The sequence below is a fragment of the Necator americanus genome, chromosome X (assembly GCF_031761385.1).
Source record: "Necator americanus strain Aroian chromosome X, whole genome shotgun sequence".
NCBI lineage: Eukaryota > Metazoa > Nematoda > Chromadorea > Rhabditida > Ancylostomatidae > Necator > Necator americanus.
In genome coordinates, this window is record NC_087376.1 from 24941331 (window position 1) to 24960029 (window position 18699).

Consider the following 18699-nt stretch of genomic DNA (forward strand, 5'->3'; position numbering starts at 1 on the left):
CATTGAGAGATCACTCTTTTGTTCAAATTATGTGTCTACATATGTACTGGCACACTTCTAATTCTTGCAGTAGCGTACCTCGTACTAATTCGAGCAAATATACCTGTAGGATATTTTTGATTAGTAGCCAGTGTGGTATGGGTCGGGACCTACCGGTAGCATCTTCGACAATCTGACTGCCTTCTAGTTAGTCTTTCTTCGTTATCTTGACACGTCTTTTAATGTTCTCGCCTAATGATAATCACGTATTGGATCTATTTATACACTAATTGCAGTATTTACAGATGTATCACGATATTTGCGCCCTTTCTCCTGAGGAAAGCTTTATACGTTTTATTGAGACTAACTCCGAACCACGACATTCAGCCGAGTGGCTGGCAAAGAAAAAAATTGAGACATGCATAGTTCACTTCTCTATCTACGACGACGACGACGAAAGCTGCACTCTCGGATCAATCCTATACACTGCTTATCGCAGTACTCGGATCTTTTGTTTTGATTATGCTCTTCGCGCTACTGGTAAGGGTTTTTCTTTCATTGCGAACACTTTTTCCAGTCCGTTTGTGAGCTTTTTGAAATTCAATGTTTTTTTTTGCTATTAACATTATTTTTGCTCAGACTTGCGCTGTGAGACGAAGACGGCAAGGAAATCGTGAATCGAGCAATCTCTCCGCTTGAGGTGCTTACTGCTGAAAATAGGAGATTGAAAGCATTTATTAGATTTATTAGATATGTAAAGTCCAATAAACATCTTCTGTGTTGTCTTCTCACTGCACTCTTCTACATCTCCATTCGAGCTACCTGGAACACACATTATTACAGAAATTCCACAGAAAATCAAACAATATTTTAACCGTCTCTAGATCAGTCCATCGAGAGGTTGAATGCTTTTCTACCTCGATTATTATTCTTGATCTTCTTCCACCTGGCACACGTCATGCGGCATCTTGAACGTATAATTAAAATGACTATATAATTTTTTGTTATTATTTATTCTATTGATATCGCTGTATTACAATATATTTTGTTTTACTTGTAGCATTACTTTTTTAAAATAATTTATTATTTATTTATTATATCATATTATTTTAATTTATTTATTAGGCGTTTATTTGTTTTTTGAATTCTTTTTATTATACCCAAATTTTGATTGCTGTGTGGGCAGCTTTACTGGTAGGAACGAGATGAGGAGGTCGTTTTTGGGAGGGTCTGTGGAGCCGTAGATTATGGAGAGAAGGGTGATTCCGTCCATTTCTTCCTAATTGCTGTAAAAACACGGCCCGGCAGATACGGCTTCGAGCGTTCCGGCGCGCTACTTTCTACAACAAGATCGAATGGAGCGCGCCAGCCTTGTGCATGCACCGCATCTCCCGAACCGTTTTTTTGCGGCAATTAGGAAGAAATGGGCGGAATCACCCTTCTCTCCACAATCTACGACTACATATAGGCATAAAACACCTGAAACCCGCACCACCCCAAATTCGTTGGGTGATGCCTTTATGTCAGTGACCCTCTTTCGAAATCTCAAGGAAGCTCAAGTGATCACGAAAGAAAGGATATTAGAAGCTAGTAGAAACGAAAGGAATAGTGTTGATCTATCTCCCCCAACGGTGCCCTAACTCGAAATGCACGTACACGTTTGGAGGAAGTGAGTCGTTTGGTTGAAAGTGTCTCCTTTTTTTTAATGTACAAGGGACTTTTGAAACGAATGATGTGTGCTGAAACGCTGGCGAACATACTGAGAAATGCTCTTTCTACCTCAAAAACTTGTGGACGATGCTGAGTCCATCGAATGCAAAGCATAGCCTTCCAACTTCTTAACTGTTCAAGCAACATTTTTTCCTTCTCATATTCTATCATCGATCTCGAGATTGGACGACAAAAACGAAGGTTAAAGGCATCACCCCACGAATCCGAGGTGGTGCAGATTTTAGGTGGAGTATTCTTATAAGGGATAGTAGATTATGGAGAAGACGGTGATTCCGTCCATTTCTTCCTAATTCCCGTTTAAAAAACGGCCCGTAAGATGCGGCGCCGCACAAGGTTGGCGCGCTCCAGCCGAACTCCTTGTAGAAAAAAGTGCGCCAGAATGCCCGAAGCCGTATCTTCCGGGCCGTTTTTTACGGCAATTAGGAAGAAATGGACGGAATCACTCTCCTCCCCATAATCTACTATGCCGTATACGAATAATCCACCTGAAATCCGTAACACCTCAGATTCGTAGAGTGATGCCTTCAAGTCTTGTCTCTTTCCCAACCAGATCCTGCAGCACAGCGATTGTGATCATCCATGCACGCACTTGAATTCATGGATGAATTCATTCGCATCCTCTATCCTAAGGGAGATATGTGTTGATATACAGTATCATGTAGTTATAGGGTGTTTCATTGTGATGATGGGGTATCCACCACTAAAATAAGTCACCCTTTTTCTTTTCAGTTATCACCTTTACAAAATGTCTGCTCTTCGATTCCTCCTGCTATAGCTATGGATGTGAGACTATATCCTATATTTAATACTCTACTTCTTAGTACAGTTGCCTTTGAAAATGCTATCTGAAAAGAGATCTAAGAAACCGATTTGGTTGGTCTGCGTAAGTCGTACTTGACCATACGATATCACAATGGCATCCCATATTAAAAGCCACTGCAGTGGTGCAGTTTGTCTTTGCGATACAAAAGTTTTTCTCTAGAAGGACAGTATCCAGATAAAGTTGCTGCGAAGTTGATTCTCAAAAATCTATCTGTTGCTGAGGTTTTGTGTACAAATAGCGCGGATTCGCGGCATAGACGGCAAGAAACTTTCACCTTATTGTCACCTTACTAGGAATGAGAGATTTCCAAACTTCTCCTTCAGAGAAACTGAAAAGCATTCTCTGAAGGAAATAAGGATAAGGAGAACGTTCTCAACGATACAGTAAGTATTCAGAGACTACTGACATTATCCAACAGCACTTCGCTGATGTAGTTCTTGTGACACAAGCAATCGATAAGGCAATAGTAATTCCGCTTTCTCGCACCACTGTAGTCGAAATAATCCAGTAACCCAACCCATCCAAAGCTCTCCCCGAAAGACAGAAGTTCCCGGCGAAAAAGATGTTTCTGTCATGTAAGCACACGAAAGCGTGCTTTTTGTCTATCTTTTCCACTGCAGTTGTAGAGGTAATCAATAGTAAGTTGACGGCGTCAACAGTGCACGAGGAAAATAACGCAGGAAACGGAGGTATTTTGTCTGGATTTTGATAGATTGGGGACAATAAAGTCCGTTAGTGCCAAGAAATCAATCGCGGGGTAAATAATCTTGAACTGATGATAATAACTGTTTAGTAACCTCTGCAAGTGGTGTTGACAGTAAGAGAATAACTGGCCGAAATAAGTGCGGTTCTTTCACTCCAGTGGGTGAGCTCCATACACTACCAAGCAGAACTTTGAAGAGAGAAGGGAGCGACTTCGCCATGGCCATGGCACTACGAGGTACAGATCCCCGTTCCAGGACCACCCCTTTAAAAGTTCGTTGCATTGTTTCTTTACGAATTGTGGACTTTTAGGAATGATTTTGGGGGGATTCGGGCCAGTTTCCAGTCTCCTAACCCAAACTTTCCAAGAATTTACAGAAGACCTGGAAAACATGTTGCTTTTTTGTGAAACTGTGCAGTTAACGGGTTTTGGCTCGGCACCAACGCGGGGCGTGGTGCTGACATCGATTATGATTGGGTGTCGGCAACGGCCCCGCCAATCACCCCCGGCCATCGACTCGACCAGCCAATAACATGTAAGTGGAATTGGAGAATCGCCAAAGATTCATAAGGGATTCCGGTGGCATTCCTGTATTTCACAGTGTACTCCAATTTCAGTTCGTACCAGTTGTAAAGTCAGTTTGCTGTCGAATTTACAAAAGTTCCACAAGTTTTGAGTTCACCTAGAACCTTACTTACACTTACAACATTGTTCCCTATACTGTCATCATCTCGTCTTCTTGATTGTTGTATTTCGAAGGAGCGTTGTCGACAAAAGTCAAAGGAACAGTTTGCCGGCTCGGTTTTTGAAAGCAGATCAAGGGAAGCATGTGGTTGACCATCAGCACTTATGTGATCCGAAGTCGGAGTGCGCCCAGGCATGTTTCTCACATTTCGTTCTTTTCTAGTGTATTAGTTGATGATCTTCTGTTTTCTTAACATTGAGGTATTCAAAACTATCGCTATTTAGTGCTTTATGACCTTCGTCTCCCGGCTTTTCTAGTTTTGACTATCTATTGACTGGTCAAAATCTTCCTGTCTACGCACGTTTTCTTCTGCTTTTTCGGTATTATTCCTTCTTTGCAGACGTTTCAAGTCATTCAAGACCTTGGCGATGGGAAACATCGACAGTTCTACCTCCAGCTTCCTCCTGGAACGTCCCTCGCTGATGTCCAGGTATGTTCTTGTTAGATTACATTCGTGACATAGATCAAAAGCTGCTGTGTACTCTCTGGACTTGTCGTGCTATTATTTCCTGTTCTTTTTTTGCTTTTCAAGTATTTTTTTGAATTCCAACCATTTGTTTTTCATGTCCTTGTAAGCATAAAAACGCCAAACTTGCTTATTGTTTCTAAAAGCGTTTCTTTTCATACTCTTACTTGTTCTTTTATGCAAATTGATGGCATTTGGTTAATACGTGGCGTACTAGACCATATTAGACTTTAATGTATTTCGACAGGATGGCCGTTTAGTAAATGTAGCCTTTCTCTTGAACCGCGCGTTAGGTTATCAGGATTCGTGTTACTGGTTAATGTGTCGTAATATTCGCCTTCATCAAAGCCTGAAAGGTTGGAGATGAGTGCTATGGATCGGGAAAAAAGTGTCTTATCTTCCCATCAGTGAGAATTAAAGTGTATTTAGGACTTTTTTGAAGTTGGAAGTGAAAAATGCATAGTGTATCTTGGAATCAAAGACAACTTGCTGCCGGTGCTACTTGACCGTCTGAGGTGACCGACAGTACAGAATAGAAACGTTAAGAAGGCAGTGCGGTCCTGTGTTTTGAGAGATATTCCTGCATGCCGTGCATTTCTTGATTTTTGGCACAAATCCAAGAGTTCGAAAGTTTTGCACACCGCTGCGAAATAGCTTCACTTTCGGCGATCCCAGATTCCAAATTTGTTCTCATGCTGCATCTTGTGAAGTGAGGTGATTTCCTCTTGTTAGATGCTTCTTGACTCAAACACGCAACTTGCTAAGCTTTTTTTTTATATATTCATCAGCGCTTTCCTTATAGGAAATTAGATAAATGACACGAGTTTTTGCTTATGATAGCTCCTAAGAAGCTCAATAATCGCCGCAGATTCTTAAAAATTGTTTCTTTAGGCAGCAGTCGGAAATAAGTAAATAAGTACTTATTTCTGGGACTGCGCTCTTGCATTATTTCTACTCATAGTGTGTATTTCTCTTTAGCTGATATTTGTGCTCAAGCTCGATTGATTCCTGCCTTCCTTCTCTTCCAGTCGAATTGAAGACGGCCGTTTGGAGCACATATACACGTAGCTGTTGTTTTAATCATTTTTCCGATCTCGATCATTTGATTTAAGAATTGGAAAAGATACGAGTTCAAGATATGAATACGAGGTCGTTCTAATTTTTCTCACTGATATGGATTCTTTTTAAATGGTTAAAAAACCGGGCTGAAGAAACATACAAAAAATAGCATAGGGGTCAGCTTCTTTTTCTTAGGTTTGTTCTCTTCCTCTTTACAAGTTTTCCACAGGACACCCAGAGTTGTACTATTTCCACTAATGTCATCGACGCCAATGCTGTAATTTCTTATAAATTGTGCACAACAGTGGCGCCTTCAAAAGAATAGCCTGACTTTCAGGTCATCGGAATGTTGAATATGAATGAAAGCTTCCGACGTATTAATGAAATACTATTAAAGAACGCTTAAACATGTTAAAGGCATCACCCCACGAATCTGAGGTGGTTCAGATTTCAGATGGAGTATTCTTATACGGATGGAGTATTCGTATACTTATAAGGTATAGTAGATTATGGAGAAGACGGTGATTCCGTCCATTTCTTCCTAATTCCCGTTTGAAAAAACGGCCCGGAAGATGGGGCGCCGCACAAGGCTGGCGCGCTCCAATCGAACTCCTTGTAGAAAATAGTGCGCCAGAACGCATTAAGCCGTATCTTCCGAGCCTTTTTTTACGTCAATTAGGAAGAAATGAACAGAATCACCCCCCTCTCCATAGTCTCCCATCCCGTATACGAATACTCCACCTGAAATTCGTACCACCCCAGATTCGTGGAGTGATGCCTTTAATGTTCGAAAACATAACAGATAAATCTCGGTTTGTTTGTAACGAGCAAACCGAGTTTGAATTGTTATGTTTTTGCGAACATGCAGTGCTGTAGTTATATGTAGTGAATACGAATATATTGTACTTTTTAGTTAGTTAGAGTCGCGGTGATATGAGGTTGCCTTTACATGTTAGCCAATTTCCATCGTAGTTGATCAGGCAGGTTTTTTTTTGTATTCGGTTCGGTCAAAATACAATGAAATATCAATATTTGGCGCAATAGTAACGCTTCAAACCCCAGGTTCTCCCGTTTTATTACTTTACATTCAATTTTTGAGCTTTTAGCTTTATGCGAGGAGCTCCTCCCTATCGCACCTATGGATTGATTCAATCTGACCATTCATTTCAATCTCGGTTGAGAGAACTATAGGGTATTGATTGGTCGTGGATAGTGATATTTTTGTGTCGTTCTACCATATTACTACGCATAAAGTTTAAAAAGACCCATGAATGGAGACTGGGACTCTTAGTTTCTCTTAGGCACAGATAAGTGCATTTGCAGTAAATCAGTTTTTGTTGCCGTATTGATAATTATTGGTTTTACCTCCGTATTGGCTTCTACTTATGTTCGAGATATATTCTTGCTTAGTTACCACAAAGGAAATTCTTTCCTGTGATGGTTTCCTGAAGAAAACCTAGAAGAAATCCTGCCCCTGATAGAGAAATTAATATGCAAATGCTGCTGCTGCTCTCAGTTGACTGTCAATCTTTTCTTTCCTCACCAATATCCATTATTTGATGCAGTAGGAGCTGTGCAACTAATTTTATTCTCAGACATATTAGCTGATTTTTTAAATTAAACTAAGCCCATAAGCGTCGGTTTCAGATTACTCAGGCGTTGAACACCATTCCTACAATGCAGTTCCTGACATTAGCAGATTCCAGTTCTTTTGTTACGGTCCAAAGCAACGTGTCAAGTTCATCTTCTACACCCCAAAGTGTAGTGTATGCAGGTGGTCATTTTCAGAGATTACAATTTTGAAAAATGTGGATCATTTTCATCAATTTGATGAGGATATGCATTTAACTACCACTAGGTTTGAAGAAGTTGCGTTGCCGCCGTATTTTAGAAACAATGGTTACAGTATCCGTAGCGTCGTGTAGAATTACTCAGATTGTCCCCTTCGATTATGTAGACAGAGTCAAACTTTGTATATAATTTCTTCAATCTGTGGCTACATATTGACCGGCGATCACTTCAGAAGTTCAACTTTTTCTTTTCGACTTACAGTGTGGATATACAGTTCGTTCCCTACTGTTTTTCATGTGCTCCAATTTTACCTAAATCCTACGAGGTATCACGAGTTCGAGACTATGTCAGACTTCCACGTTTCTTTCTTATGTTTTTGTCTTCTTCTTTTGCCAACTTTTAAGGACAAATAATGTGTTTCGTTCGCTACACTAGCTTGCTATTCGTAGAACACCACGAAGAACGCCTTTTCGCTGTAAAATTTGTAGACCAGTTCCCTTTCTTTAAAAAATCGTAATAAAACCTATTCATTTTTCCCCACAGTATTGAGATAAGCGGATAGTAATGTATAAGTAATGTATAGTATGATTAGATAACATTTCTCTCCATCAAGTTCAGCGATTTCTTAACTATTTCAAGGCTTTCGTTTAACGCTGATTCTGGGAAATATTGTGTTTTTGTAGACAACTTCTTAATCTCGTATGTTTGCTCACTGTGCGCTGAATTGAACATTTCATTGGGCGCAACTTTTAGTGATCCTGGAGAAGTTTCAGTCCCGAGTAAACAAATGGATATTTAGATATCATTGCTGTATCATTACCCAAAGAACTGTTTTTGAACAGTGCGGCAGTTGCGCTGAGAAGCCGATCAGTTTTTATAGTCGCGTCTAAACGACCTGAAGCTCGGTGCAATTGTGAAAGCGGAGAATGGAGCCAGCGGTTGCGGTCGAGGTAGAACACTTGTTTGCTCCACTCATCCCTACAGTCCGAGTGAAGGTGGCGATGGTCCCAGGTCGATACCAATCGCCGGCGCCTTCGCGCCGCTTAGAACGCTGCCGTTTACGCAACTGCACCGCGCTTCGTGTCGTTTTGACTCGACTGTGGAGGGAAACATCATCAATCGCGTGGGCGGATGAACCTTTTATCTTCTTCTCCTACAATTTTTCAGTTCTCTATTCGTAACTCAGAATATAGGCATTGCTCGGCATGCAAATACGACCGGGAGCTCCACTGTTGGCCGCTGTGGATTTGATGCGGGTTAAACTCCTCTCTTTTCTTTGCTCCTAGCAGGATTTGTGAAATTTGAATTTACTTCGATTTATTCTCGTTATGTTATGCAAAGGATTTCTTCGCTACGTCAAGTATTGTTCTCTACTACTTATAGGGTATTTTGTTGCACCAAATTGTTTTCATTGTGAAACGTTAGTTTTCGTGTGTAAGGTTTATGCACAAGATAGGGCGAAGAAGGTTAAGTTAGAAAGAGGGCTTTTTTACCTCTCTTACCTTTCGTGTTTGTATTGATCACTTTATAAGGTTTTCTTCTTTTAAGACTTGGTTTAAAAAAATTATAGCTCTAATATGTAAACTTTAGCGTCAACTTCTTGTTCAAAACAGAATATGCCACATAATTCCGCCCCTTTGATTCAAATTGCAGATGATGTGAGTATTTTACGTTTCATTAGGGCGCTAGAAGAGTTTGCAGCCACGCGAGCGGCACTTTGGTCGCTACGGATTTACTGATCCTCGTCTTCACCGATTCAAAAATTATCAATAGTGCTTTCTGGAGGGCGACAGCGTGGTTGATGGTCAGGAAATCGTGGAGACGTCAGAAAGAGCCACCACCGTTTTGCGACTGCAAACCCTGTTCTCAGCTTTATAACAGCAACAATAATTACTACGACCCTGACTTTTTTTTATTTTAGGATGAGATCTCTAGCGAGGCAACGTTCATGGTAGTTTCAGCACCACTAACAAAGGAAGAGGTAACGTTTTCACTATTCATTGTTCTTGCTGTGGCTTCCAAATCAGATTCATGCAGGATATTTTCTGGTAGTGTCATATTGGGATATTTTTAGGAGCCACTTTATGTAAATGCGCGACAGTATCATCGTATCCTTAAAAGAAGAGCGGCGAGACAGAAATTGGAAGCAGAAGGACGGTTGCCAAAGAAAAGACAAGTCAAATTTTACAAACCCTTTTGATGTCTTATAAAAAATGATATGTCCATTCTAGAAGTACCTGCACGAATCACGACATCAGCATGCACTTGCAAGAGTTCGTGGTGAAGGTGGCAAGTTCGACAAAGGTGAACTTATATCGCCATTTACATTTCATACTTCTGGACTATTCGAGTCTTTTGTCTTTGATTGGTTTTGTTGTACAGCTCTTAGGATGTATCTGTGTTGCATTAATTTTTTTTCTCATTTTAGGTAACAAATTACATTCTAATGGAACTACAACTGCTCCTCCTTCCCCTGCTGTTCCTGGCACTGTGACTGCCAATGAGATTGTCTCTGTTATGGAAACAAACCAGAAGCGTACGCGTTTCCTTCCTGTTCGCGAGCTCAAGTGGGTAGCCGTCACATGTTTTTTTTTTCGTTCTAAACTACAAGAAAGTGAATGACAAGAAAGATATTTCACAAATCTTAGCTTCTTTGGAACATTTCATTTCTAGATTGTAGGGGGTATCATAGAATTCATACTGGTACATGAAGCTTATTGTTCGCCTTATCCTTAGTGATATTTCTTTTTAAACTATTTTCGTTTTTGATTGATAGGTTCAGTGGTTAAACCCATAGCAATGATGAAAACAATGCAAAAATCGAAGTACCCTTCATAGACGTCTTTTCGTATTCTAGGTAGGATGATGTAGGAAACCTAAACACGCCGTAGACACGTTTTGTGGTACACTAAATATGTAAATAAATAAAATAGATATAAGTAAACGAACGCTTCTCTGCAAGACTCACTAATTTTAGACCTCCAACGAATAGTACTGTACCCAATCCCTATGCAGCAGTTGACTGTGGTGATGGTGAAGAAGTATTTTAGTAATCTGATATTTTGTTCTTGTTAGCCGAGTTATCAAGCGCCAAATCTTCACTCTACCAAGTGCTTGTGTTCACATCGTTTTTTCTCCTCTTTTCATCACTTGAATGCTTTCTTTCTGATGCTAATATAGGAAATGTCTAAGTGATATTTGTTGGAAGTATGCGAGTGGATTGTGTAGATATATGTTCATACTTCGTAAGTATCCATGCCGTTCATATTTATGTTGGAAACGTTAACGTTTTTTTTTTTGTGAGTAGATTGAAAAAGGTAATGTTTTCCGTATTGTTTTCTGTTTAAGTAAACAGTTAATTGTTCTGCTCGTCAAATGAGTTTTGTTGGTATGATGCAGGCAGCTCAAAATGGCTTGATTTGTGATTTTCTGCAATTTCGTCGACTTTTGCGTACAATGAGACAAGTCAAGTCGTTTGGACTCTACAGCTGAATAATTGCTAGTAGCATCTCTGGTCATGTTATTGAACTACACCTACGTAGTGTACGATATGAATCTCTACAAATTTATGAAGTGCATAACATTGGACTGCTCATAACTCCAATTTTACCGGATGGGGAGACACTCAAGGGGATCCAAACATACTAGCAACGCCCGATGTGTGTGCCTACAGCAGCGATGGGAGGATTTCGTCCACCATGATAAATTCGTTTGTAAATGGAGATTGCTTGAGGAAAATGACGGAAAAAGGCGCTGTACTTCTTAGAATGACAGGAAAAGTGATTGAATAACAGAGGGGAGAAGTAAAACCGCCGAAATTAAATCAAATATGAAGGCGAGAAAGTAGGATGTTTGCTTTGACTTCCGTCGATCTTGTGAAATGTCGTTCGATCATGTGAAAAGTCACACTCACTGTTGACTTACTTGACTTAATCGGCAAGCACATGTTACGACCTAACGCTGCTATTCGTATCTGCACTGGGTTGTGTCGTCCTTCAACATATCCGGGCCCATCGTGTTCGATCTTCAGCTAGAGCTCGCATAGAATCTACCTATCTGTCGCTATTCCAAAAGAGGCGGAATTTTTCATATCTAGTGAAGTGACTATCTACGCCAAGTGTCCTCAGATGTTCCTTCACTACCTCCTTTCAGAACTTCCTTTCACGATCAGGGGGCTTCTTAAAATCAGGATCTGGAAACATCCTCAGAACAATTTGAACAAGACGATTAGACGTTTTCATCATAACGTGACCAAAAAAAAAAGGCTGAGACGGTCGTCTGTGACTACTTCAGACAGCCGGGTAAGATGTTAAAGTTTTTCACGTGTCATCCACCGGTACACCGTATCCACTTCCGAGTAAAGATCTTCGTTATGGCAAACCATCAACCAAAAGCCTAACAGTCCTCTAAACAGCTCTCTCTCCATACAGTCAAGCTCTTCGATCGCTGTCAACGGCGCCGCCCAAGCCTCCAGTCCGTACATCTTGATAGGGTGAACTGCGGGTAGGTAGATTCGGTGTTTCACTTTGCTGGTGATGGGGTTCGACCACAGCCACTTGGTCAATGCGTTGAATGCCGAATAAGCTGCAGCACATCTTTGCTGAATATCTCTCTCGTAGCTGCCATCGTTTTTCAGCATTCAGCCCAAATAACAGAATTCATCCACGACTTCGATAGGTCGTCAGTCCATCCTGATTCCCATTGAGGGTCTCGACCCACATCTGCTTGCATTTATCAGGCGGAGTCGTAGTCTGTAGGCCGCTAATTTCGATACAATGTTAACAACATGTTGTAACTTCGCGCTGCTAGAAGCGAATATTACTACATTGTCGGTGTACTCGACGTCCACCAAGACACGTGGAGACGGTGCTAAGATGACATCAACGGGACACTGCTCAGTTGTTCTTCGCATTAAACCATCGACGGTAAAAGTTGGACAGAAGGGTCCCGCCACGCCTCCTTGTCTCACTCCAGTTTCCACTTCGAACGGTGTAGTACATCCAGCTGGTGTTCGAACTGCGGCAATTGTCCTTCTATTCATGTCGTTCATTAGGCGTACGAATTTTCCTAAACTACATCAGCGCGAAGCGCATTGAGAAAATGACCTCTGTAAGAAGTGTTGAATGCGGCTTCGAAGTCCAAAAAGCTACCTGTAGTGTCTTTGAATACTGCTTCAATCAGTCTCCTCACAATAAACATCTGACCAGGCGTCCATGGACCAAGGCGAAAGCCACCTTGCTCGTCACGGATGGCTTCTTTGCGCTGTCGGATTAGTCGGTCGAGGATGTTCCGCTCTAGAACCTTGTACATTACGTGTAGCTATTATATTACTCGGTAATTCGTGGGTTTGGTGACGAATAGTTTCTTGTGGAGAAGAATTATAATAGCGTTCCTCCACGAGTCAGGTATCCTTTCGTTAAAGCATATTGAACGGATGATCTTCGTCATCTCACGAATCTCCGAAGGAGGAAGGGATTTCAGCATTTCTGCGCTAATTCCATTGTCCTCGACAGTTTTCCATCCTTCATTTTTTGAATACAGATCAGAACCTCCGACTCCGACAGACATTCACCGCAGCTCTTTGCCAGCGGTGAATGTCTGTCGGAGGGATTCAGTGTACCTCTTTGTCTTTGTCTTTGGGCGTGCACGAGTTCAACTGCTTGTCGTTTTAGCAAAATGTCGAAATCTTCCCTCCAGATGGGTACGGTTGCCTCCCGGACTGCGACTCCGTTGTCAGGGTTCCGGGCAGGCGAACACTTCTTCATCTTGATCTACTTCTGCATCTGCTCATCTATACTGCCTTAGCAGAGCAAAGGCTTTTCTCGGATCCTTGTCCTTGTCCTCAAGCTCCTTCGCTCGTGAAGTCCATTCGCGTTTTAACTGACGACGCGGCGCTTCTTCTCGCTGAAGTCACAAATAGGGCTGGCCACACATACAGAATTGTACTTGGATATTGTCCTTGTTAATGCACAGGCGAATTTCTTCCTTGGCGCTAAAACCGGAAATGTTTTCTTTACAGCCTCCTGAATGTATCAAGTGAAAGGGTCAGCGTTACCCAATCTCTTCCTGGTCCATAATCCAATGTTGATCACTCGCTGGTGAAATTTCCTTCTGCATTCCTCGTTTTTCAAACCTGTCAAGTCGAGCTTCGGTTGATGTTGAGCTCACCAACACCTTTTTTGGAACCGTACTATAAAGCTGAGATGAACAAGACGGTGGTTGGAATCGAACGTCCCAGAAAGCTGTAAATTCTCGGATATCTGACAAAGGGATGTTCTTCATGAGAATCTAATCGAGCTGAAGCTCAAGAGTCGGCATCTTCTACTTTTGCTGCTCTTCTGGCGTTAATGGGGTTGTTGCTTGCCACGTAAGTCAATGGCATCGTTGATTCCTTTTGAACATGGATGCAGTGATAAGGTTCGTCTATCAGACGATTTGCGATGTCGGATGTTTGCTTCATGGGATAGAACCATTTTTGAAGCACATCGGATTGTGGTTCAAGTCCCATCTTTGCATCCGCATCAATTCCGACAGTTACCGCCTGCTGGAGTGGTATCTTGGATATCAACATAATGAGTTCATCATAGAATGCGTCCTTATTGTGGTACTCAGCGGTCTCCGTAAGGGTGTGGGCACGTACGATACAGAGTTTGAGTCCACTGCAATCGCACAAAGGCGCATATTGACGACGTTGAACCAAACTTCTCCACCAGGTTGTTGTGATGGTTTTTAACAGCTATAGCGCATAGTCTTACTTTCCTTTCATCACTGTCGCCGCAGCAGATGGTGTAATCGTCGTTACTGATGAGAGGGCGATCCCTGATGCGTGTTTCCTGCAATACAGCAAACGGTGCAGATGTTGCAGAATTCTGGATAGGGCAGGTTGTTGTTGTTCACTTGACAGTGACCGGGAGTTAAGTGTTACGGGACGAATATTTGTTGTCGAAGATTCCATGTTTCCCTCTAGCATTCGACTTTTCAGGGTATGAGCGTTTGCGTGGTGCTGGACGACATCCCCTTTCTGCAGTGTATGGGAAGCTTTTGCCATTTAACAGTGCAGGTTTTATCGCTGGTGTGATCCGAACGCGTATACTCAAGTGCATGGTTGCGTCTAGTAAAAGCACGACCACTACTTGCAGGTACCAATCCGATTCATATACGCGGTCCCTGACACTCACTATGTAATAATATGCTGCAAGGTACTTACCATACGGCTTTCACTGTACAAGGAGACATCACAAATGAAGTTCATGAACGTGAGTATAAGTCACAGCCCAATTATAAACTTACTTACTTAGATACTTAGATGGCCCGCCTTCACTGGACGTGCGGGCCCCAGCAACTCTTCCACTCGTTTCGTTCCCTCGCCATTGTCATCCAAGATGTTCTCAAGCTTCGTGAGTGACGTTGACGAGGTCCTTGCGCCGTATCCAGCTGAGCTCTCACCTGGTCCATCAGTGTAGCGAACACGTCACCCCATCTTGTTGGTGGTCTCCCTCAGTGGCGTTTAGCGTCACTTGGGATCCACTCTAGCGTTCTTTTAGTCCATCTATCGTCGATTCTTCTCATGATGTGACTGGCCCATCTATGTTTTGCCTTCGATACATATTCCGCTGGGTCGCGAAGACGGGACATTCCTCTTAAGTCGGAGCTACGAAGACCGGCTAGGTGTTGTGTGCGCCGGTTAGACTTCAGGAGACATTTCTCAAGCGCTCTGTGGGTAGTAAGTAGCTTTCTAGACGTGGCCGCGGTGTCTGCCCACGTCTCCGCTGCGTAACAGAGCGCTGGAAGGACTGTCGAGTCGAACAGATGGGCACGAAGATCTTGGTCCGTCAGTTGGTGCGTAGCTTCCCTGACTGCTGCAAATGCTGCCCATGCTGCTCTCAGTCTTCTATACAGTTCTTCCTTCAAGTCGTTTTCTATGTTCATAGAACGTCCGAGGTATACGCATGATGGAGTTTCCACGATTTGGGAGCCTTCAAGTTGTACTCCTCCGTTCTCGCAGTGGGCGTTCTTCATGAACTGTGTCTTCTTTAGGTTTATTCGTAGTCCTATTCTCTTCCCTGCTTCGTTCAATTCGTTGAGCATCGTTTCTGCTTCATTGGTACTGCTCGAAAAGAGAACGATGTCGTCCGCGAAACGAAGGTTCGAAAGAAATCTTCCATCAACACGTATGCCCCTTTCTTCCCAGGATAGTGATTTCATTATCCATTGCAATACAGCCGTGAACAGGCGATATAGTATCGCCTTGTCGTACCCCCTTTCCAATGGGTATGGTGAGAGGGCGGTGGAAAAGCTCTATCCTAGTCGTGCATCGATCGTAGCAATTGGCTAATGTCCTCACATACGACGTGTCCACACCTTGATCGACCAGCGCTGACAGTATTGCATTCGTTTCTACGCTGTCAAAACCTTTCTCATATTCGACGAAGGTTAGAACAAGGGGCAGGCGGTAATCCCGGCAAACCTCTATGACCCTCGACACGGTTTGGATGTGGTCCAAGCAGGTGAATCCCTGGCGGAATCCAGCTTGTTCTTGGGGCTGGGCTTCATCCAGCGTCCTAGATATGCGCGTAAGGATGATCTTGGTGAATACTTTGTATAACACGCTCAGCAAGCATATCGGACGGTAGTTCCGAAGGTCCTCTCGGTCACCTTTCTTATGGATAAGAACGGTTCGCGAGGTCTTCCACTGTTCTGGAATCCTTTCTTTCTGAAGATAGGATGTCATGTGCGCTGCTAAGATTACATGAAGCGGATGGCCACCAGCCCGAAGAAAGTCTGCTGATATAAAATCAGGTCCGGGGGTTGTGCCAGGTTTCATGCTCTTGATAGCGACTCGTACTTCCGAAGGAAGAATCCGTGGTCGAGCTTCGCCAGTGGGGATGATTGGGCTTGACACAGGTGTTGATGAACGGAAAAGGTTCGAGTAGAACCTCTCCGTAATCATTTCCATCTCACGATGAGAAGACGTGCGAGTCCTGTCTTCGCTCAGCAAGGTTGCTAACGGAATATTATATTCGCGGAGATCCCTGCGGCACTTCTTTAGACTCGTTCTTCTTTGTGCTGCTTCCAGAATCTTCTTCTGCCTGTACTTCAAAAGATCCTCCTGCAACGCTTTTCTGCAGCTAGTTTTGCTAATAACCGCTCAATGTGCGATGCATTCGGATCAAGCCTCAAAGCCTTTGTTCTTTCCAACAATTCCTTGGTGGTCTTCGAAGTTCGATCCAAGTTTGTCGTGCGTGGCTTCGAGGCACGTTCAGCACAGGCTCGTAATCCTCTGAGCAGCATCTCGTAGTCCACGTTTGGGTCCTCCTCGATGTGCCAGTCACCTTGGGACAAGGAGTCCTCGAGTACGCAATCGTCGTAGACGACTTCTTTTCTCCTTCGTTGCCGATAGCAGATGTTCTTTTCCATCGTGAGGCTAAGACGTATTTTCGCACGGAGGAGACGGTGATCAGAACCACTACAAAAGGATGGCACTACTGAGACGTCAAGTAGACACTACCTCCGGTTGGTGAATATGTGGTCGATCTCCGCACGAGTCGCGCCATTGGGCGATTCCCATGTCCACTGACGATGATCTTTTTTCATGAAAAGAGAGTTCCCATGAAAGAGGCGAGCGGCGGACAACAGCCCGGCGAGACGATTGCCATTTTCATTCCGGTCCCCTAGTCCAAAACTTCCAATCCTGTATTCCTCTTCTGTGGCCTTTCCTAGTTTTGCGTTGAAGTCTCCGACAACGAATTTGTAGAAGGGCTTCTCGTTGCGGACTACTTCCTCCAGCTCCTCGTAAAACGCTTCCAATTCGGATTCATCGTCTGCTGATGTTGGTGAGTAGCAGTTGATGATACTGATGGGTTTTTGGCGCAGAGGGCGGAGGCAAAGAATGGCCAGGCGAGGTGACAGGATCTCGTGAGAATCGACGAGATGGACCACAGATGGGTGCACAACAAAACCAACACCGCTTACATTTCGCGACGGAACCTTCTCTCCACGAATGACGAGTGTACCGTCATTCATCTGTCGTACGTCGCTCCTTCTGCACTTGGTCTCCTGCAGAGCAATCACGTAAAATTTGATACGCTCTGCAGCTCCGAGAAGGGCATGCAGGTCAGCGTCTGTGGAAACTGTTCTCGCGTTGTAAGTACACAGTTTGAGACAGTCTCCATGGCGAGTCGTGCGTATATCGCCTTGGTCCAGAATCAATATCGTCCTGAGCAACCTGAGATTTGATCGCCTCTCACCGGTCGCCGTACCGTCCGACGTCTGAGACGGCAGGACCTAGTGTGCAGGGTACTGAGGCAGTGAATGTGCTGGAGTGGCAAAAAGACTTTTCCCCAAACTAAGCAGCCATGCCACGGCGAGCTTAGCTTTCACCACAGGTCGTCGCCCAACCTATATGGATCAGGGAACCACCTTGCGACATTTTGCCAAGACGGTGGTGAATCTAGTGGTTTACTCTTGGCTAGGCTTCCGATTCCGAGAAATCGGAATGTCGGATGTGTCGAACTCCTTGTCAGCTTGGGAGACCCTGCCGGAGGACGAACCTCCGCTGTGCATCGCAGTTTGATGCCCAGTGTCACCTCCACGCCACTATGAGGCGGTAAACCGTTGTGGAGGTTATGGCAAAAACCTATACGTTGATACCCTATATCGAGAATCCAAGATGCTACTCGCAAAATTCGGTATGAATTTGAGGGAATACATATCAAATTCAAATGAGGTTAACTCTCAAATACCGATTCGTGATAGAATGGAAAATGGTACCCTGAAATTTCTTCGTGTCGACTACAATACAATCCGAGATAATTTCAGAGTTACGACACATTTCCGATCAGTCAGTCAACTAACAAAAAAAGGAGATCGTGAGTCAAACAAACTCGGTTTATGATCCTATCGGACTCGCTGGACCTCTACTAGTCAAACTTAAAGCAATGAGAGAAGTGTTTGAACACAAAGATCTAGAATGGAGAGGCGGCCTTGATCCATACATCTGTGAACGATGGAACAAACTTTGCGAAAACGTCAATAAAGCAGTAATCTCCGTCCCCAGATCTATCTCTCAACAAGGTAGCAAAATGCGCCTGTGGGTATTCGCCGACGCTAGCAATGTGGCGATAGCAACATGCGCATATCTTCAATGTACCTTTACTGGCACTGTCTCTACGTTAATCAGTGGAAAAACAAAACTTTCATCAAAAAAGTGCCAGCAAACTATACCAAGACTAGAACTAGTTGGTAGTCTCGTGGCAACAAGCCTTGGCAGATCAGTAATATCCAATATGTATGAACATATCGGACAAATTTCTATCGTCTCAGATAGCGAAAAAGCTTTGTGGTGGTTGAAATCAGCAAAAAAAAACTACCCATATTCGTTGCAAATCAACGCGAAAGAATAA

The 18699-nt window shown here is 43.3% G+C and overlaps 8 protein-coding genes across 13 annotated transcripts; 2 read left to right on the forward strand and 6 right to left on the reverse strand.

The window, feature by feature from the left end:
• Window positions 1-284: 284 nt before the first annotated feature.
• RB195_025367 (uncharacterized protein) lies at window positions 285-10347 on the forward strand (the record flags this gene model as incomplete). Of its 3 annotated transcripts, none has more annotated exons than XM_064213476.1 (11): window positions 285-519; window positions 3777-3870; window positions 3996-4113; window positions 4322-4411; window positions 7154-7280; window positions 8888-8955; window positions 9219-9278; window positions 9372-9473; window positions 9529-9601; window positions 9726-9864; window positions 10275-10347. In XM_064213476.1, 11 exons carry the CDS (start codon window positions 285-287, stop codon window positions 10345-10347), a joined length of 1179 nt encoding a protein of 392 aa, XP_064069357.1. The 3 variants fall into 3 exon arrangements, with proteins under 3 accessions (XP_064069357.1, XP_013302033.2, XP_064069358.1); XM_013446579.2 differs by lacking the exons at window positions 285-519; window positions 3777-3870 and adding exons at window positions 3455-3473; window positions 3762-3771; XM_064213477.1 differs by lacking the exon at window positions 285-519 and adding an exon at window positions 3455-3473.
• A 1259-nt stretch (window positions 10348-11606) lies between these two features.
• RB195_025368 (uncharacterized protein) lies at window positions 11607-11936 on the reverse strand (the record flags this gene model as incomplete). The annotated part of the gene is made up of 1 exon (XM_064213478.1): window positions 11607-11936. The coding sequence occupies one exon, from the start codon at window positions 11934-11936 to the stop codon at window positions 11607-11609; it is 330 nt and encodes a 109-aa protein (XP_064069359.1).
• RB195_025369 (uncharacterized protein) lies at window positions 11728-12607 on the reverse strand (the record flags this gene model as incomplete). 2 transcript variants are annotated; one of them, XM_064213479.1, is made up of 3 exons in its annotated part: window positions 11728-11897; window positions 12017-12364; window positions 12448-12607. In XM_064213479.1, the coding sequence occupies 3 exons, from the start codon at window positions 12605-12607 to the stop codon at window positions 11728-11730; spliced, it is 678 nt and encodes a 225-aa protein (XP_064069360.1). The 2 variants fall into 2 exon arrangements, with proteins under 2 accessions (XP_064069360.1, XP_064069361.1); XM_064213480.1 differs by lacking the exon at window positions 11728-11897 and having other exon boundaries at window positions 11979-12364.
• Window positions 12608-13084: 477 nt separating this feature from the next.
• RB195_025370 (uncharacterized protein) lies at window positions 13085-13579 on the reverse strand (the record flags this gene model as incomplete). The annotated part of the gene is made up of 3 exons (XM_064213481.1): window positions 13085-13201; window positions 13244-13289; window positions 13353-13579. 3 exons carry the CDS (start codon window positions 13577-13579, stop codon window positions 13085-13087), a joined length of 390 nt encoding a protein of 129 aa, XP_064069362.1.
• A 22-nt stretch (window positions 13580-13601) lies between these two features.
• On the reverse strand, window positions 13602-14533 carry RB195_025371 (uncharacterized protein; the record flags this gene model as incomplete). 2 transcript variants are annotated; one of them, XM_064213482.1, is made up of 3 exons in its annotated part: window positions 13602-13956; window positions 14053-14130; window positions 14505-14533. In XM_064213482.1, the coding sequence occupies 3 exons, from the start codon at window positions 14531-14533 to the stop codon at window positions 13602-13604; spliced, it is 462 nt and encodes a 153-aa protein (XP_064069363.1). The 2 variants fall into 2 exon arrangements, with proteins under 2 accessions (XP_064069363.1, XP_064069364.1); XM_064213483.1 differs by lacking the exon at window positions 14505-14533 and having other exon boundaries at window positions 14053-14252.
• Window positions 14534-14794: 261 nt separating this feature from the next.
• RB195_025372 (uncharacterized protein) lies at window positions 14795-15385 on the reverse strand (the record flags this gene model as incomplete). Its single annotated transcript, XM_064213484.1, has 1 exon — window positions 14795-15385. One exon carries the CDS (start codon window positions 15383-15385, stop codon window positions 14795-14797), a length of 591 nt encoding a protein of 196 aa, XP_064069365.1.
• Window positions 15386-15461: 76 nt separating this feature from the next.
• RB195_025373 (uncharacterized protein) lies at window positions 15462-17860 on the reverse strand (the record flags this gene model as incomplete). 2 transcript variants are annotated; one of them, XM_064213486.1, is made up of 4 exons in its annotated part: window positions 15462-16386; window positions 16443-16721; window positions 16806-17513; window positions 17760-17860. In XM_064213486.1, the coding sequence occupies 4 exons, from the start codon at window positions 17858-17860 to the stop codon at window positions 15462-15464; spliced, it is 2013 nt and encodes a 670-aa protein (XP_064069366.1). The 2 variants fall into 2 exon arrangements, with proteins under 2 accessions (XP_064069366.1, XP_064069367.1); XM_064213485.1 differs by lacking the exon at window positions 17760-17860 and having other exon boundaries at window positions 16443-16763; window positions 16806-17320.
• Window positions 17861-18234: 374 nt separating this feature from the next.
• RB195_025374 (uncharacterized protein) lies at window positions 18235-18699 on the forward strand (the record flags this gene model as incomplete). Its single annotated transcript, XM_064213487.1, has 1 exon — window positions 18235-18699. The coding sequence occupies one exon, from the start codon at window positions 18235-18237 to the stop codon at window positions 18697-18699; it is 465 nt and encodes a 154-aa protein (XP_064069368.1).